At 42.4% G+C, this 17,047-nt stretch overlaps 1 protein-coding gene and 1 long non-coding RNA gene across 4 annotated transcripts; one reads left to right on the forward strand and one right to left on the reverse strand.

The window, feature by feature from the left end:
• Positions 1 to 381: 381 nt before the first annotated feature.
• LOC147990782 (protein FAR1-RELATED SEQUENCE 9-like) lies at positions 382 to 2,866 on the reverse strand. The gene is made up of 2 exons (XM_087531743.1): positions 1,407 to 2,866; positions 382 to 1,291 (listed from the first exon to the last, which is right to left on the reverse strand). Exons 1-2 carry the CDS (start codon positions 2,864 to 2,866, stop codon positions 382 to 384), a joined length of 2,370 nt encoding a protein of 789 aa, XP_087387869.1.
• Positions 2,867 to 8,361: 5,495 nt separating this feature from the next.
• LOC125513228 (uncharacterized) lies at positions 8,362 to 12,936 on the forward strand. 3 transcript variants are annotated; one of them, XR_015600888.1, is made up of 6 exons: positions 8,362 to 8,854; positions 8,977 to 9,053; positions 9,143 to 9,273; positions 9,582 to 9,678; positions 10,485 to 11,919; positions 12,256 to 12,936. It is a non-coding gene; the product is annotated as an uncharacterized LOC125513228 (long non-coding RNA). The 3 variants fall into 3 exon arrangements; XR_015600889.1 differs by having other exon boundaries at positions 8,366 to 8,854; positions 10,485 to 10,607; positions 11,879 to 12,936; XR_007285784.2 differs by having other exon boundaries at positions 8,370 to 8,854; positions 10,485 to 12,936.
• Positions 12,937 to 17,047: the final 4,111 nt, after the last annotated feature.

A 17,047-nucleotide genomic window follows, 5' to 3' on the forward strand; every position in this document is an offset into this window, starting at 1 on the left:
TTTTTAAAAGCTTCAACCATGCTTTTCAAAAGCTTAAAACATGTTGTTTTTAAGCATGGATCAAGTTGTGGTTACAACAACCATTGAGTACTATTTTTAAAAATAAATAAGAAAAAACCCACATTCTACTTTTTTAAAAAAATTCTACAAATTTTGGCACCATCATACTACAAAAAGTAAGCTCTCACAAACATATAACAATAAGAATTTTTTTTAAAACAACTCTTGTAAAAAGCAACATTCTACTTTTTTCAAACCACGCATGTAGTAATATGTTGCAATCCCACAAAACAAACATTCACAGCTAGTCAACACAACTTATTATCATAAGTCATGGGGTGTTACAAGGCAATTCATCATTTTTTCCCTCACAAAAATATCCTAAAGTGTAAGGATTGTTTCGACACCCGGAGCTTTCGCGCTCGCACTCACAGCAAGAAAAGCTGCAAGGAGTTGGCAATCCTTCACGTTGTGATCTTCATCTTCACAATATTTGCATGCAGTCTTCTTTTCCCTTGGCTTTGGAGCTTCCTTCGTTTTTGCCGCGTCCTTCTTTGCTTTCTTCTTCATTTCATCTTCTCGAATCTCAATTAGTGGTTTCCTACGCTTCTCTTTCTCCTTTGGCCTCCCCTTCTTTGCTGACTTTGGTGGGTTCCGCAGTCCTACGGGGGGTGGATCCCGCTGACCTGTACTTGGACCCCCTGAGACTTGTTCATTTCCTGCATGACCTTGGCCTTCTTTGTCTCCTGCAAACCCATCAGTTGTTCTAGCTTTTATTGCAGCAACCCCAACACTGCCCTGATCAATTAGCCCAGAGACAAAACTATAAGCTTCATCATTGAAGCAAGCATCAGAAGCGAGTTTCCCATACTTCCGGCATAGAGAGTTAAACTTTAGGGTGTTCGTCGTGGGGACGCCGAAATGCATAGCTCTATGCCCATCGCCCGGTTCAGGCGCAAGGTCGGTTGCTCTCTTAGACCATCTTGGAAGCATGTAAGTCGCAGGTATCATTTGCACATTCAGGTGCACCATGACACGGATGATATGTGAGCAGATCAGCCCACACATCTCAAACATGTTGCAGGTGCACATGTATGCCTGATCTTTAGGAGCAACACGCACCGTGTACACTTTTGGGTTGACGCCATAATTTGCAACAAGGCAAAACCAGATGACATCCCCTTGCAGCTGATATTGCAGACCATAGCCTGTTGATTTAGCCAATAGTTTCTGAAACTTGGAAAATACCTCTCTGGTATAGAAATCTGCAGCTTGCTTTTCAATGTTGTAGCTGCAAACAAAAAAAGCTTCCAACATCAATAAGAATTGCTACATATGTTTCAAAGAAATGCTGCAACCACACTGTGCTGGAAAACTAAAAAAATGCTACATGACTTTGGACTTACTTGCACCAGAGCGGAGGCCTCGTCGCTTCATTGATGAAGCCAGCATTGTCTTCATGATCAAGCATTAGCTCCTGGCAAAGCTCAAACTGCTGGACAAATGTCCAAACCGAGTCTCCATGATAATTTAAAGTCTTGAAGTAGGAATTCAGGCCCTCGGACCGCCCGGTTGTTCCTGTGAATGGGAATAACTTATTCCTAAAGTACACAGGAGCCCACATCTCCCTGCTGTCCCACATGTTCTTGAGGTGTTTCTTATCAGCCACACCAAATAACTCGACCATCTGCTTCCACCATTCTTCAAACTCCTCAACGGTATCGGAATCATTGATGCAACCATAGAATGCTTCAGCAAAAGGCTCATCCTTGCCCAACATCTTCCCTAGTTTCGTCCTTGCAACCCGAAAGACGTGCCACTTGCAACATCTGTGTGTTGAATGTGGAAATACCATTGAGATGGCTTTAGCCATTGCCTGGTCTTGATCAGTCATAATGTTCAACGGATGCTCATTATTCATTGCCAACATCCATTGCTGGAAGACCCACTTGAAAGTTTCGATGGTCTCATCAGGCAACAAAGCGCACCCCAAGCAAACAGTATGTGTGTGGTTGTTAATGCCAACAATCGGAGCAAAGGGCAAGTTGTAGCGATTGGTGCAGAATATGGTGTCGAAAAATACACAATCTTTGTACTTTGGATACAAGGCCCTTGTTCTCCCATCAACCCAGAAAAGTGCCCTAACAGCTCCATCTTCTTCTAGCTTCGAGAAAAAGAAGTTGGGATTCTCCACTTGTCTTCTCTCAAAGTACTCGATTGTCAGCTCCAAATCACGCTCTGACAGGCCCCTTCGCAGCTTTGCTCTTGTATTTGTCACATCAGTCTTCACATACGGCAAACTCCTAGGATTGCAACACCGTGCATCTCCAAGCAAGCCCATCATATTAGCCGTTGATATGTTGCGATAGTGCAGCGAAGTGATGTATTGCATGTCTGCATCGGGGATCTTTCTGTGAGAGCGGCAAAATCTCCGACGCCCCCTTTGCAACATCAGCTGGTGTGTGTGATCGGCCTCAAAAACTGTCACAACCCAGCTACCGTCTTTGAGGCTAACACCTATACGAGCCTTGCAATCATATCGCTCCAACCGGTTTCTTCGCCTCTTATCGCTCATATCCATATAGATGCCAGCTTGTTTGCTTGGAGATTTTTTATTACTAGCATAGCTCATATCAACATCATCACTTTGATTTGTTGCAGCCCCGTCAGAAATGCTTCCACCAACATTCTTCGAAGGATCTTTCCGTGAGTGTATGCACTCAAAAACTCTATAGATTAGGATGCGCTTCTGTTCCAAGCTATTTTTCCTACTATGCTTTGACGTCACAATGCGAGTTCCAAAGCCCATCTTCGAAGTATATTCATTGTAAACATGTTGAGCTTCTTCAACATTGTCAAAAATCATTCCAACAAAAGGGACAACTGGTTGTGATGATATATCTTCGTCTGGTTCATCAACAAGTGTTGCAGCATTTCCATTGGCATTGTCACCGGTCACACGGGCATTGCAATGGGTTGGAGCTGCACCATCCGTGTTCAGCCGCAAGGAATCGTCACTATCATGTCCCGGAGTATCATTCAGATCAATGCCATCATCTTCTTCTTCGTGCGCAACATTTTGCATATCATCATCAAGGAAAATCGATGGCTCCACAGCAACATTCTGCAACAAAATCAGCACCCAAGTCAGTTCTTTTTTGCTGCATGAAAAAACATGCAAAAAACGCGAACAAAAAAAGTGGATGCAGCATGTCAATCACAATTCCAAGACAACTCCTGCATGCAGCATTTTAGGATGTAGTATGTAACATCCAGCAAGTAGCACGTAGCAAGTGCAACACATACTTGTAACATTTTACTAGCAGACAGCAGGAAGATGCTAGCATTAATTGACAACATATCAGAAACATTACACAAAAATCAAACACAAGTATGTTGAGAACATCTCTTTTTAATCTCATGCTCATCAATTGAAATCAAAGGTTGCAACATTTTTTTATGAACAAAAGGATCTAGGGTTGCAATTGGAAATCATACCAGATCAATTTCATCCCGGCCATGCCGTGCTGCATATTGGAAGACCACACCAGGGTTGTAGTACCGTTGCAGCACCGGTCCACTACCACCAGGGCCTTGCCGCCTCAGGGGACTTCGGCCATGAACGGCAGCGGAGCTCGAGCCCAAATCCATGGAGGCAAGGAGGTCATTACGGATGTAAGACATGATTGAAACAATTTCAAAGCCGCTTGATAGATGGGGAAGCCCCTCCTCGACGTGATTCGGCCGTGGGGAACTTAAAACAGGCGGATCCGGCCGCGGATCGGGGATGTCCCTGTTTTTCTCGTTGTGGCTGTTTTGTACAACGGTTGCAACAAAACGTGTGTTTTTTGCTGCAATGGTTGGCTCGGTACACACTCGCGCGCAGATCTAACGGTTCGCGCTAACCGCATCGGACGACTCGGGCTCGACCGGCCCAACAGTTGGGCCGGTGCGCCGGCGCAGATCGCTGCCCTTAATAAATAGCAATAAAAATTTAGGGTTTAGACTTGGGTTTTATTGTATTGTCTAGCCATCACTATAATTCGCATCTACGAGACGTATAGGACTACTGTCTTGTCAGATGCATAGTGGAACCCTAACTTTTCATCATGAAATATTTCTTTCCACCTTTTGTCAAAACACCATTCATTTCACAAAGATCTGAATGTATGAGATCTAGTGATGCAAGATTTCTCGTTTCCGCAGTCGTGTGTGACTTACGAGGTTGCTTAGCTTGCACACAAACTTGTCACTTAGATCCCTTGACAGTGGTGAAACTAGGGATTAAGTTCAACTTCGCTAGTCGCGACATGCAACCAAAGTTAACATGACGAAGACGTGAATGTCATACATTTGATTCATTATTGTTGCAAACATGATTAACAACTTTATTGCAAACGTCTGATAAGGATAAACGAAACAGGCCTTAGTTCATGTGCTCAGTTTATTATCCGCAATTTCAGTTGCAATTCACCCTTGTTCTTGCCGGTTCTTCGGTTGCTTGCAGGAACTCGAACCTCGTTGTTTAGATTGATCGTGCGTACGGCAAGGTCAATAACCACCGGAGATTGGTTTAACGATCGTCGAGGCGTATCATCGGGTACGGTATAGCCGGATCGTCAAGGTCAAAATCCAACAAATCGATAATTATCCCCACTCTCATCAAAAGATCGGGCCGCCGTTACATCAAGTGGTGTCAGTTTTCAGGTTCATCGGTGAGAGATTTACAATTTTCGTAGTTTAGCTTATTTTTCTGTCCTATAAACCCATGAAAAAGCCAAAAAAAAATTAGATTAGTTCATCCTTTACTCCTATCTTTTTAGCCTTTAGCAATTTTTGCATCTAGTATTTGTATAGTTGAATTTTTGGTTGCATTCATCCTAGAATTAGTATCGGTTTAGATTAGTTTGAAAAAAAATTGTGTACTAGATCGCACTTTATTTTGTCCCCCATATTTTCTGCCGCCTGCTCGTTCCTGATCGGACAAAAAAAGGACCAAGATTCGATCTTCTTCTGTTCGTATCTGCAAGACAATCTATTTTTTGGGCGTATTTATTTCCTTCCTGCGATTATCTTTCGACGCTCCGCCACAAAGATTGACACATATCCATCTGAGAGTCTTCACCTGAGACAATGTCTCACGCTTTCGCAAGATCCCAAACATCAGCCAACGGTGTCTGTCCCTCCACGCCGCTCATTGCACGCAGACGCGAGACCCAGACATCTAGCAGTCTGTGTCTGCCCCCACGTGTTATACAGATACAGTACACATCCAGCCTTTCATCCATCCTGCATGCAACCACAATCACCGTGAGTAATTGTGCACTAGTACTAGCTATCTATCGTGGCAACTTGTCCAATAGTTCTGCCTCTTTCTTTTCTTGTCACATAAATTGAGTCCGTGACTTTTGATAGCAATCGGTCTGCAAAAAAGAGAGAGAGAAAAAGAAAAAAAACAGAAAAAGTGAAAAAGTAGAGAAAACAAGAAAAAAATTATAGAGAGAAAAAAGAAAACATGTTGCAAATTTCAGGCCAGCTAGCACTTTTTGGGCAATTTCTTTGGGTGTTCAGAACTTTTCCTCTTCGCTGTACACGTCACATTTTTTTTCTGTTTTTGATTGCCATAGACTCGCTAAATAGAGCTATACAATTTTCATCAGTTCCCTCTCCTTTGATTCAGTATCTGGGCTTAGATTGTTTTATCTCTTACTAGTCGACTGCCAGCACTAGTTAGGAGTTTGAGTAATTATTCAACTTGCATTACTCTTTGCTAAATTGTGCCATTGATATTGTGAGTTGAGAAAACCTTCACCAAGCTCCACTTCCTATATTGTACCTTGTGCAGTCACTTGGCAATCGCTATATCCAAGTTGGATAACTTTTGACGGCGCCAAAGGTCGACAACCATTGCAGCGCGATAAGAACTGGTAAGAGCTTGGTCACTGCTAGCGAGTAGAGCTGCATTTTCACCACCTCCGAGTAGTATTGTAGGAACATTATACTTTTGTTTTTCTTCTTGTTTGTTACTAACCATGGCAGATTCTAGAGTGATCAATAGTCGGGTTGAGTCTATTGTGGGAGATAACTTGCCATGTGTTGATACAAATCACTCTTCCTCGTCGCAGACGGTACAACGACCGTCAGAAGATGTACATCATGGTTGAAACACACATCCTCAGGTTACCTCTTTGCCAAATTTTGAGGGTAAATACGACCCCGATTCATATATTAATTGGGAAATTGAGGTAGACGAAATATTTGGTAGCCATGATTTTTCTGAGCATAAGAAAATAAATGATGTCACTCAAAGTTTTTCCGGTTTTGCTTCAGTTTGGTGGAGACATTATTGCAGGGATAATATTTCTACTCTACCTACTACTTGGAAAGCTTTAAAACTTGTTATGCGAAACCGATTTGTTCCTTCATACCATACTAGTGATTTGCTTAGAAAATTCCAACATTTAGCACAAGGACATAACATCGTCGAAGAATATTATGATAATTTGTGCACTGCTTTATTTCGTTGTGACTTAGAAGAATGTGAAGAAGCTACCCTGAATAGATTTTTGAGGGGATTAAACTGTGGTATTTATGATATACTTGTGCATAAAGAATATTATACCATGAATGGTTTGTTTCGTCTTGCTTGTAAAGTTGAACAAAAAATTAATAGGCATGTTCATGAGACAGACAAACACACAGTGCAAGTCCCTACCTTTGTTTCGGTTACATCTTCTCATGCACAAACTACTATGGTTGTTGGACCCACTGTTTTGAGAGTCACACCACTCCCGACATGTAATGTGCCATTGACAATACCTACATCTTCTGATTCAGCCAAAGAAGGTAATAAGAATGGTATTGAATCTAACCTTCCACATGAGATTGTTCCATGTCATGCTGAATTTAATGTTTCATGTGTTGATTTGAATGAAATGCCATCTCTTTTTATCACACTAGTTGTTATGGATAATTCTGTTGCTACCTTCGATAAATTGTGTGATCAAACAACCGAAACACCAATAGTTTTGCATGCACCTATTGCTAAACTTGATTCCCTCGTTGATTTGTGTGCACCCAGGAAATTAAAAGAAACTAAAATTGACCCATGTGACTTGATTTTTGAACCCGGTTTGGATCACATCCAATTGATTAAACATGATGGGGGTATCGCTAGAATTCCTCATACTAATTCTTTGTATTCTATTTTGATGGATCCACCTATGCCTTTGTCACATGCAAGAACTAAAATAGCTGAAATCACATGTTTGAGTTCTCTGACAAGTGTTTATGCGCCAAAATTTACTTTTAACTTCATTGGAGAGGACTGCATAGACAATGATTTTTTCCGTGCATAGAATTTGCATCACATGTAATGATCTTACTAGTTTGAAAGAGAATATTAATAAGCCAATGCTTGATCATTTTAATATGACCTCCAGCTCGTTGTTGATTACATGTTGAATAGCATGTTGCATGATTGCTTATATACACATGCTAGTTTCGATATTCCTAATAGTTATCTAACTACGTTGGGATGGTTTAATGATGCGAATTACAAATTGGATGACATAAATATTCATGTTACTTATATGTGCAAACTAAAATGTAATACTTCATGTTCGCATATTTCTTGCGATAATTCTTTGGACTTTCATCTCATTAGATATGATAATTACTCATGTATCAAGACATTAATAGTGCAACAATGGAGAGAAATTAAAACGAATGACTTATACATATACCATGTATACACTGTCTTTTTGGTTAGTCTATTTTCAGATTATTCAAAGCCGAGGATGACTTTGTTTTCAAGAAAGGGAGGATGATGTGGACATGGACTCTACAGATACGACCAAAAATATTATCCTCATATACAATAATCAAGTGATTTCTATTAACAATAATTTCATGAATTGTTTTATGGTTGAAAACAAAGATACAACACCTCTTTTTATTATATGCAGAATTATGGAGTATTTGTACAAGCCACGTGTTAAAATGAGGCGACCAAGACATATATGTGCATATACATGTTTACACTTTAGCGTCCATTCAAATGCTACAATTGTGCATGCAAGAGATGGACCTAAGACCAATTTAAAACTATAATAAAACTAGCCAACTCACCTTCACAAGGCTCCTCCGATTGGAGTTTCGTCGGCCGTCCGATCTGCATTCTGATGCGTTTGAGCCGTTGGATCTTCACAGCAGTAAAACCCAATTTTCACCTTACGGTCATCTTCACTGGCGAATGACGGGTGGGCTCGCGTCGTGTGCTTGTTGGCCGGATTCGTCGTCCCCGCGTGTAGGAAGTTTTGGCCAATCTGCTCCGCGCGTTCCGCGTCCAATCCTACCATTCGCCTCGTCCCACTCCCACTTTCACTCCACCCGCCAGACAAACCCTAGCCCCCTAGCCCCCCTGCCCAATGCCCCCGATCCCCACGGCCGCCGCACGGTCTCGCTCCTCCTTCCCTCCCGCCGCACCCTCTCCTTGCTCGCAGCCGCCTCCTTCCCACCTTCGCCCGAGCTTCGCCTTCCTCACCCGCCTTCTCCTCCTTGCCATCGGCGGAAGCAGTGAGCATAGGGACAACGGCAATGGCTGGACGCGATGAGCTTGCCTCTGGTGGCGCCAGGAACCTGCACGCAAAGGGCGACCCCATGGATCCGTTCCTGAAGGAGAGAGAAGATGCGGAGGGAGGATTGAAGGACAGGGGGAGGTAGGCGTGCTGGGGCGGGGTGGTCTCGCCGGCGATGACAGGGCTGACCGGCCGGAGTTGGATTGAGATCCCGGCTGGCACGGCTCAGCTCCAACTCCCTCTTCCACCTCTCCGCTCCCCGACACTCAAATCTGGTAAATCTCCTCTTAGTTCATTGTGCTCTCGGACGATTACCGGATTAGTTATCAATACTAATCCTGATGCTACCTTGGAGCTGTATGGTTGGCTGATTTATCTTGTTTGACCGTTGTTCCAGGCTCTTCTGCACACATCAGTAGCTATGGAAAGAAAGCTTGTAGTGGAGTGGGTTCCTTTGTATGATCTTGGAAGATGGTCTGTGTTCTTGACTATGGACTTCAGACCGTTTCTATTTTCCTCCGTGAACCTACCACTGATGCTTTGGAGGTGCTTGCTTTGTGTAGATGTCCTATGAAGCCCATTAGAAAGCATGGCAACGGCTTAAGGTTAGCGCATTTTGAGAAGCCAACAGATCGCCACCTACTTCCTTAGGCTGACAATCACCTGCGGGATAAAGTGCGATGTTTTGCCTGAGGTGAGAACACGGGTCGTTTCAGATCCACCTGAACCACCCAAAGTTTTTGTTAATAAATTTCTTCAAATGAGCAGTCCATCCTGTTAATTACAATCCTTTTAGTTCATTTGAGTAGTAGCTGACTTAGTTGTTTATGTGCTTATTAACAGATGATTACACTTTTATTTTGCTTGGCAGGGACAAGATCTTGCTATTAATCAACTTTCTAGAATAATTTTTCCTGATCTGAATTATGAAATTTGCTTTGTTAACATCATCATATATTGTCACCTAAAAGGTGCAGGCTGAGATGATCGTTTTATTTGCAGACAGGATCAAGGACTGGGCCAACGTGGTCGTCGCGCACGGACCAGTGTATAGCCCATTGGCACTGGTAAAGTTGTATCGGCGGCTCAGGCACATGAAGTAAGTTCCTCCGTTTAGGTGTATTGGTGTTTCTGAACTAGCAGGCACAATTCATCTCGTGACCGCTGGCCGTTGTCTTCCCTTCTCCTAAAATTTGTGACCAAGCGATTAAACCTGAAATTGAAGCTTGGTCTTTCTCAAGATTTACCATGGTGTAATTTTATGCTACAGTCAAGCCTTGGATAGAAAATAAACATGTTATGAAGATGATATATCAGTTTTAGAAATACATATTGAAGGACTATAGCAGCTTTTCTTTTTACGAAATTTTGTTTTGTTGTTTTTCCATCTAAATCCAGTTGCCACCATGGTAATTTCTTTTCAGTCCCAACTCTCCTCCTGTCCCCCGCACTTGCTTGCTACGGGTTCTTGTTGTGTGTGTGTGCTTGTTGGCTTAGTGACGTGTGTGTTCAGGCACGCATTGTCTTTGCCTGCTAGGGTGTTGCCGCTGCTACTTGGCCGGTTACAACGAGTAGGAAGCTGATAGGGTGGTATTTCTCCCTGGTCAGCCAAGGAGTTCGCACATCTCTCGGTTCTCTGGGCATGTCACCATGGACAAGCAGAGTGGGAGGACGCTCTTCTACTGGTTCTTGGATGCTCATGCACAGCCTCTCCTTCTCAAGCTCAATTGGGATTTCTTACTTACCTCATTCTCTTGTTTTTATTTTTTTTATTTAGTCACTTATTTCTAGGAAGATTTTGTAGTTATTATCTTGAGCTGCTTGTAGTTCAATAATGTTTCAGTTGCTACTTGGGGTGCATACCTAAAGGATAATAAACATTATTTTTGTTCCATGTATATGCAGGACAAGGTTGCTCATCAGTTGGATGTGGAGTTGCTTCTGAGCTAGGACTCTCCCATGATCACTACATAGAAAAAGATACATCCAGTTTGGTTTCTAATGTCTGTTTTTGCCTAAGCAAAAAAGGTAACAAGTTTATATTGTCGTATGGTTCTCAGTTTGTCTTTTCAAACTATTAGATTGTCCAGAACATCTAGGAACGACCTTTTTGTGTCCCCAATATTATCCTATTTTGTGAATAATCTTATATTGTTGATGCTGCATACAATCAAAGTATGTTCTTATAATCATACTTATGGCTAGCCAAATTTTATGGGCCCAACCTTATACTCATTAGATACAACCTTTGTATCTGCTTTTGCCAGTTGTCGCTTGCCAGGTGCGACCTGGTGTGTGGTGGCGGCTCGATCCACTCTTGGATCCTTCTTACACTTCCCTGCCGGCTAGGTCAGCTACGACCTGGTGGGTGGTGGCGGCTCGATCCACTCTTGTATCCTTCTTACACTTCCCTGCTGGCTAGGTCAGCTACGACCTGGTTGTTGGTGGCGGCTTGATCCACTCCTGGATTCTTCTCCCACTTCCCCGTTGCCTAACACTGAGCACCCGGATGGGAGCATGGGATCGATGGTGGCCGGAAACATGATTTAAAATGGGACTTTATACCACCAAATAAGAATGTGTGTACATATATCTCATTGTACACAACAACACACCATTTTTTGGGTAATACTCTACCCAGGCTTAATTCGTCCTAGCAAAAGAAATCACATCATGAGCAAAAGAACGAATTCGCTACTAACGTTTCAAATCAAGATTTATCCATCTAAAAGTCCCAAAATATATTTCTGTTCTCATTATTGCAACAGCCTTTTCTGTACCAACAATGTGACACTACACTACAATATATTTTCACAGGCCATGGAAAAATAAAGAATTTGACAATAGATAGCCTCCAGTCTAAAATTATAATTTTGCGCGCACTTTGGAGCTATTGGATGCCTGAAAATATCGGTCCTCATGTAATCTAACCGTTACACCTCTTGAGTCCAATTAGGAACTCTTTCATTATTGGTTATAAAGTGTTTGCTTTGGTCAGTTAATACTCCCTCTGTTCATAAATACAAGACATTTTAGAGACAAGCTGCATATTTAATGAAGCATCCACTTGCTGTAGAAAGCATGTTTTATGGTTCTGTACCAGGTAAGGTGTTCAGTAATCTATTTAACAATGCTTTCCAGCTTCTTTCCATGTTCTAACATACTTCATGTGTTGTGTAATAATCTACTGATGGCTAGTTACAACTCCATTTCACTATGGACACTGCATATGATGTTCTTTATTCTCAGCAAAGCAAACATCTCATTTGTTTCTCATACTATTCTCTACAAAAAACTAGGCGTTGCTGAAGCTGGAGTCATGATGGCGTTAGTAATCTTGGTGATGCTTCTTATACGGCAAACCAACTTATTTTTGATTATCCTATGGGTTTTTTATCCAGATGTTGCATATAGGAGTATTGTGGAGCTAATAATATTTGAATCTGAGCTAGCATACTATTTCAATTTGAGTTCAAAAATTATAAACCTTAGTATTTGTTTTCAGTTATCAATCTTCTTCCCTTCTCCTTTTTTGGGTCACTTTTGATAGCTTCTTTCATTCTGTACATTTTAGTTGCTGCCTCAAGCCTTGGCTCTTTTTCTAGACTAGGCCTCAATTTATGGGAAAATGCAGTCTTCATTTACTGAGTTATATTTTTGTCTTGGTTTCTTCCAGGTCCCTCGTACAGTGGTTCAGAAAAAAAAAACCTATCCAATGGAGATGATGCATGAGGAGAGGCAAAGTCATGATCCATAAAGCCCTATGTTATTCTTTTTCTCACTGTGATTTTACTTTTTATGGTTGGATGCCAAGTAGCCAAGCAGACGCTTTTTCGTAGATTAGTTGCTTAGTTTCATAAGTTGAACTGCGTTGTCGAGTGCAGTGTGTAGGCTCTTTCTCGATTGCTCAGCAGGCGATCAATGCGGCACATGTGGAGGCTGTGAGAGCTGTGAATGGCACCGGTCTTGTCATACTTATGAGCAGGAGCACGGGCCACATTACTCTTCATGCCACTCTGAGCAGCCGAGATGTTGACTGCTGGTTGAGATTGATTTCCACGTTGAATGGAAGGGAGACCTATTTGAGTTCCTGTATGAAAGGGTAAAGAAGAAGGGGCATGTTGTTTTGGTTGTTGCTGAAGGCGTTGGTCAGGAGTTGATTACCTGGACTGATGACCAGAACCGAGAGCGGGGTGAGTATGTCAACATGTTGTTCTTTGACATTGGCCTTAAGTTTACATGCAACTCTCCTCCATGGTTACTCATTTCTGTTACCGTTGTTGTATCAAAACAATTGTATTTTTGTTGATGGCCGCTTGGGCTCATTTTCGAGGAGAATGAGATGTGGGATAAACTACTCTGAAATGTTCAGTTCCCTTCAAACAATTTATTAGCTAACTAAGTTTGACTGCTGTTGCGCATCGTACAATTGTACTCTGATGTTGCCATCTTGCCTTTTATGTACACAATCAATTAAACTCTTATTGTATGTATTTGCTCAAACATAGTTACTAAAAAAATGCAAATATTTTTAACAAGTACATGGTTTTAAATGGGACTCTGCGCCATTCGTCACAATGGGTCATATTATACAAATATAATTTTTTGGCACAACGGGTTATACATTTTTTTCAAACTTGGATTTCGCAATGTGATAAGACATTTTTAAAATAGCATGGTTTAACACATGAGCTTTCTACTACGAGTATCGAATATGCCCTTGCTAAATGAAACTCTTTTCATCGACAACATGACTTTAGCGGGTTTCGCCATTTGGCGCAACGGGTCAACTAGTTTAAATAAAAGGCAAGCATGCATGCATGAAGCAAGGAGCATGCAAGATATGCATGAAGGGAGAAGAGAAGTAGCACAACGTGGGCAGTTGGTCTGGCCCGACTGTGTACCAGCCATCTAATGCACAGATGACTACATGGCCCCCAGCCCATACAAGACATCAAACATCAGCCATGCACGAGAGCGCCACAAAGACGAGGTCCAGAAACTTCTATACATAGGCAGAGAGTTTTACTCGGCCTCGACTTGACGACGTCCTTGCCCTTTAATAAATAGCAACAAAAGTTTAGGTTTTAGACTTGGGTTTTATTGTATTGTCTAGCCATCACTATAATTCGCATCTACGAGACGTGTATGAGTACTGCCTTGTCTGATCCATAGTGGAACCCCAACTTTTCATCCAGTTCATGTGCTCAGTATATTATCCGCAATTTCAGTTGCAATTCACCTTTGTTCTTGCCGGTTCTTCGGTTGCTTGCAGGAACTTGAACCTCGTTATTCAGGTTAATCGTGCGTACGGCAAGGTCAATAACCATCGGAGATTGGTTTAGCGATTGTCGAGACGTATCGTCGGGTACGGTATAGCCGGATCGTCAAGGTCAAAATCCAACAAATCGATAATTATCCCCACTCTCATCGAAAGATCGGGCCGCCGTTACATCACCCGTTGACTAAGCCTCTTCCACGAGCAAAACATGATCAGCACCAAGACTCCATGGGTGTTAGAATCATTACAATGTAATCTAGTTTATTGACTCTAGTGCAAGTGTAGACTGAAGGAAATATGCCCTAGAGGAAATAATATTGTTATATATATATTTCCTTATATCATGATAAATGTTTATTATTGATGCTAGAATTGTATTAACCGGAAACTTGATATATGTGTGAATACATAGACAAAACACAATGTCCCTAGTATGCCTCTACTAGACTAGCTCGTTAATCAAAGAAGGTTAAGTTTCCTAACCATAGACATGTGTTGTCATTTGATGAACGAGATCACATCATTAGGAGAATGATGTGATGTACAAGACCGATCCGTTAGCTTAGCATAATGATTGTTAAGTTTTATTGCTATTGCTTTCTTCATGACCTATACATATTCCTTTGACTATGAGATTATGCAGCTCCCGAATACCGGAGGAATACCTTGTGTGCTATCAAACATCACAACGTAACTGGGTGATTATAAATATGCTCTACAGGTATCTTCGAAGGTGTTTGTTGGGTTGGCATAGATCGAGATTAGGATTTGTCACTCCGAATATGAGAGAGGTATCTTTGGGTCCTCTCGGTCATGCACATCATGATAAGCCTTAAAAGCAATATGACTAATGAGTTAGTTGTGGGATGATGTATTACGGAACAAGTAAAGAGACTTGCCGGTAATGAGATTGAACTAGGCATGAAGATACCGACGATCGAATCTCGGGCAAGTAACATACCGATGATAAAGGGAATGACGTATGTTGTCATTATGGTTTGACCGATAAAGATCTTCGTAGAATATGTGAGAACCAATATGAGCATCTAGGTTCTGCTATTGGTATTTATCGGAGAGGTGTCTTGGTCATGTCTACATAGTTCTCGAACCCGTAGGTGAAGGAAATATGCCCTAGAGGCAATAATAAAGTTATTATTTATTTCCTTATATCATGATAAATGTTTATTATTCATGCTAGATGAAGGAGTTCATATCCGATCTAGGTGCCATACCTAGTGCATCGGGTCCAATGAAAATCATTTGTGACAATACTGGTGCAATTGCCTTGGCAAAGGAATCCAGATTTCACAAGAGAACCAAGCACATCAAGAGACGCTTCAATTCCATCCGGGATCTAGTCCAGGTGGGAGACATAGAGATTTGCAAGATACATACGGATCTGAATGTTGCAGACCCGTTGACTAAGACTCTTCCACGAGCAAAACATGATCAGCACCAAGGCTCCATGGGTGTTAGAATCATTACTGTGTAATCTAGATTATTGACTCTAGTGCAAGTGGGAGACTGAAGGAAATATGCCCTAGAGGCAATAATAAAGTTATTATTTATTTCCTTATATCATGATAAATGTTTATTATTCATGCTAGAATTGTATTAACCGGAAACATAATACATGTGTGAATACATAGACAAACAAAGTGTCACTAGTATGCCTCTACTTGACTAGCTCGTTAATCAAAGATGGTTATGTTTCCTAACCATGAACAAGGAGTTGCTATTTGATTAACGGGGTCACATCATTAGGTGAATGGTCTGATTGACATGACCCATTTCATTAGCTTAGCACCCGATCGTTTAGTATGTTGCTATTGCTTTCTTCATGACTTATACATGTTCCTATGACTATGAGATTATGCAACTCCCGTTTGCCGGAGGAACACTTTGTGTGCTACCAAACGTCACAACGTAAATGGGTGATTATAAAGGTGCTCTACAGGTGTCTCCAAAGGTACATGTTGGGTTGGCGTATTTCAAGATTAGGATTTGTTACTCCGATTGTCGGAGAGGTATCTCTGGGCCCTCTCGGTAATGCACATCACATAAGCCTTGCAAGCATTGCAACTAATGAGTTAGTTGCGAGATGATGTATTACGGAATGAGTAAAGAGACTTGCCGGTAACGAGATTGAACTAGGTATTGAGATACCGACGATCGAATCTCGGGCAAGTAACATACCGATGACAAAGGGAACAACGTATGTTGTTATGCGGTCTGACCGATAAAGATCTTCGTAGAATATGTAGGAGCCAATATGAGCATCCAGGTTCCGCTATTGGTTATTGACCGGAGACGTGTCTCGGTCATGTCTACATTGTTCTCGAACCCGTAGGGTCCGCACGCTTAAGGTTTCGATGACAGTTATATTATAAGTTTATGAGTTTTGATGCACCGAAGTTAGTTCGGAGTCCCGGATGTGATCACGGACATGATGAGGAGTCTCAAAATGGTCGATACATAAAGATTGATATATTGGACGGCTATATTCGGACACCGGAAGTGTTCCGAGTGATTTCGGAGAAAACCGGAGAGCCGGAGGGTTACCGGAACCCCCCGAGAGAATTAATGGGCCATATGGGCCTTAGTGGAGAGAGAGAGGGGCAGCCAAAGGTGGGTCGCGTGCCTCCTCCCCCCTGGTCCGAATTGGACTAGGAGAGGGGGCGGCGCCCCCCCTTTCCCTCTCCCTCCCCACTTCTTTCCCCCTCCTAGTAGGAGTCCTACTCCTACTAGGAGGAGGACTCCTCCTTGGCGCGCCTATAGGGCCGGCCGGACTCCTCCCCTTGCTCCTTTATATACGGGGGCAGGGGGCACCCCTAGACACACAAGTTGATCCACGTGATCATATTCTTAGCCGTGTGCGGTGCCCCCTTCCACCATAGTCCTCGATAATATTGTAGCGGTGCTTAGGCGAAGCCCTGCGACGGTAGTGCATCAAGATCGTCACCACGCCGTCGTGCTGATGGAACTCTTCCCCGACACTTTGCTGGATCGGAGTCCGGGGATCGTCATCGAGCTGAACGTGTGCTAGAACTCGGAGGTGCCGTAGTTTCGGTGCTTGATCGGTCGGGTCGTGGAGACGTACGACTACATCAACCAAACGCTTCCGTTGTCGATCTACAAGGGTACGTAGATCACACTCTCCCCTATCGTTGCTATGCATCACCATGAT

This window comes from Triticum urartu, chromosome 1A (genome assembly GCF_056163025.1).
Source record: "Triticum urartu cultivar PI428250 chromosome 1A, HENAU_Tu73, whole genome shotgun sequence".
NCBI classification, from domain to species: domain Eukaryota; kingdom Viridiplantae; phylum Streptophyta; class Magnoliopsida; order Poales; family Poaceae; genus Triticum; species Triticum urartu.

Coding starts and splice junctions, on each gene's coding strand:
- LOC147990782 (XM_087531743.1), bottom strand. CDS start 2,866: ATGATTTTTGACAATGTTGAAGAAGCTCAACATGTTTACAATGAATAT. Junction 1,292..1,406: donor AGGCCTCCGCTCTGGTGCAA/GTAAGTCCAAAG, acceptor TTTTGTTTGCAG/CTACAACATTGAAAAGCAAG.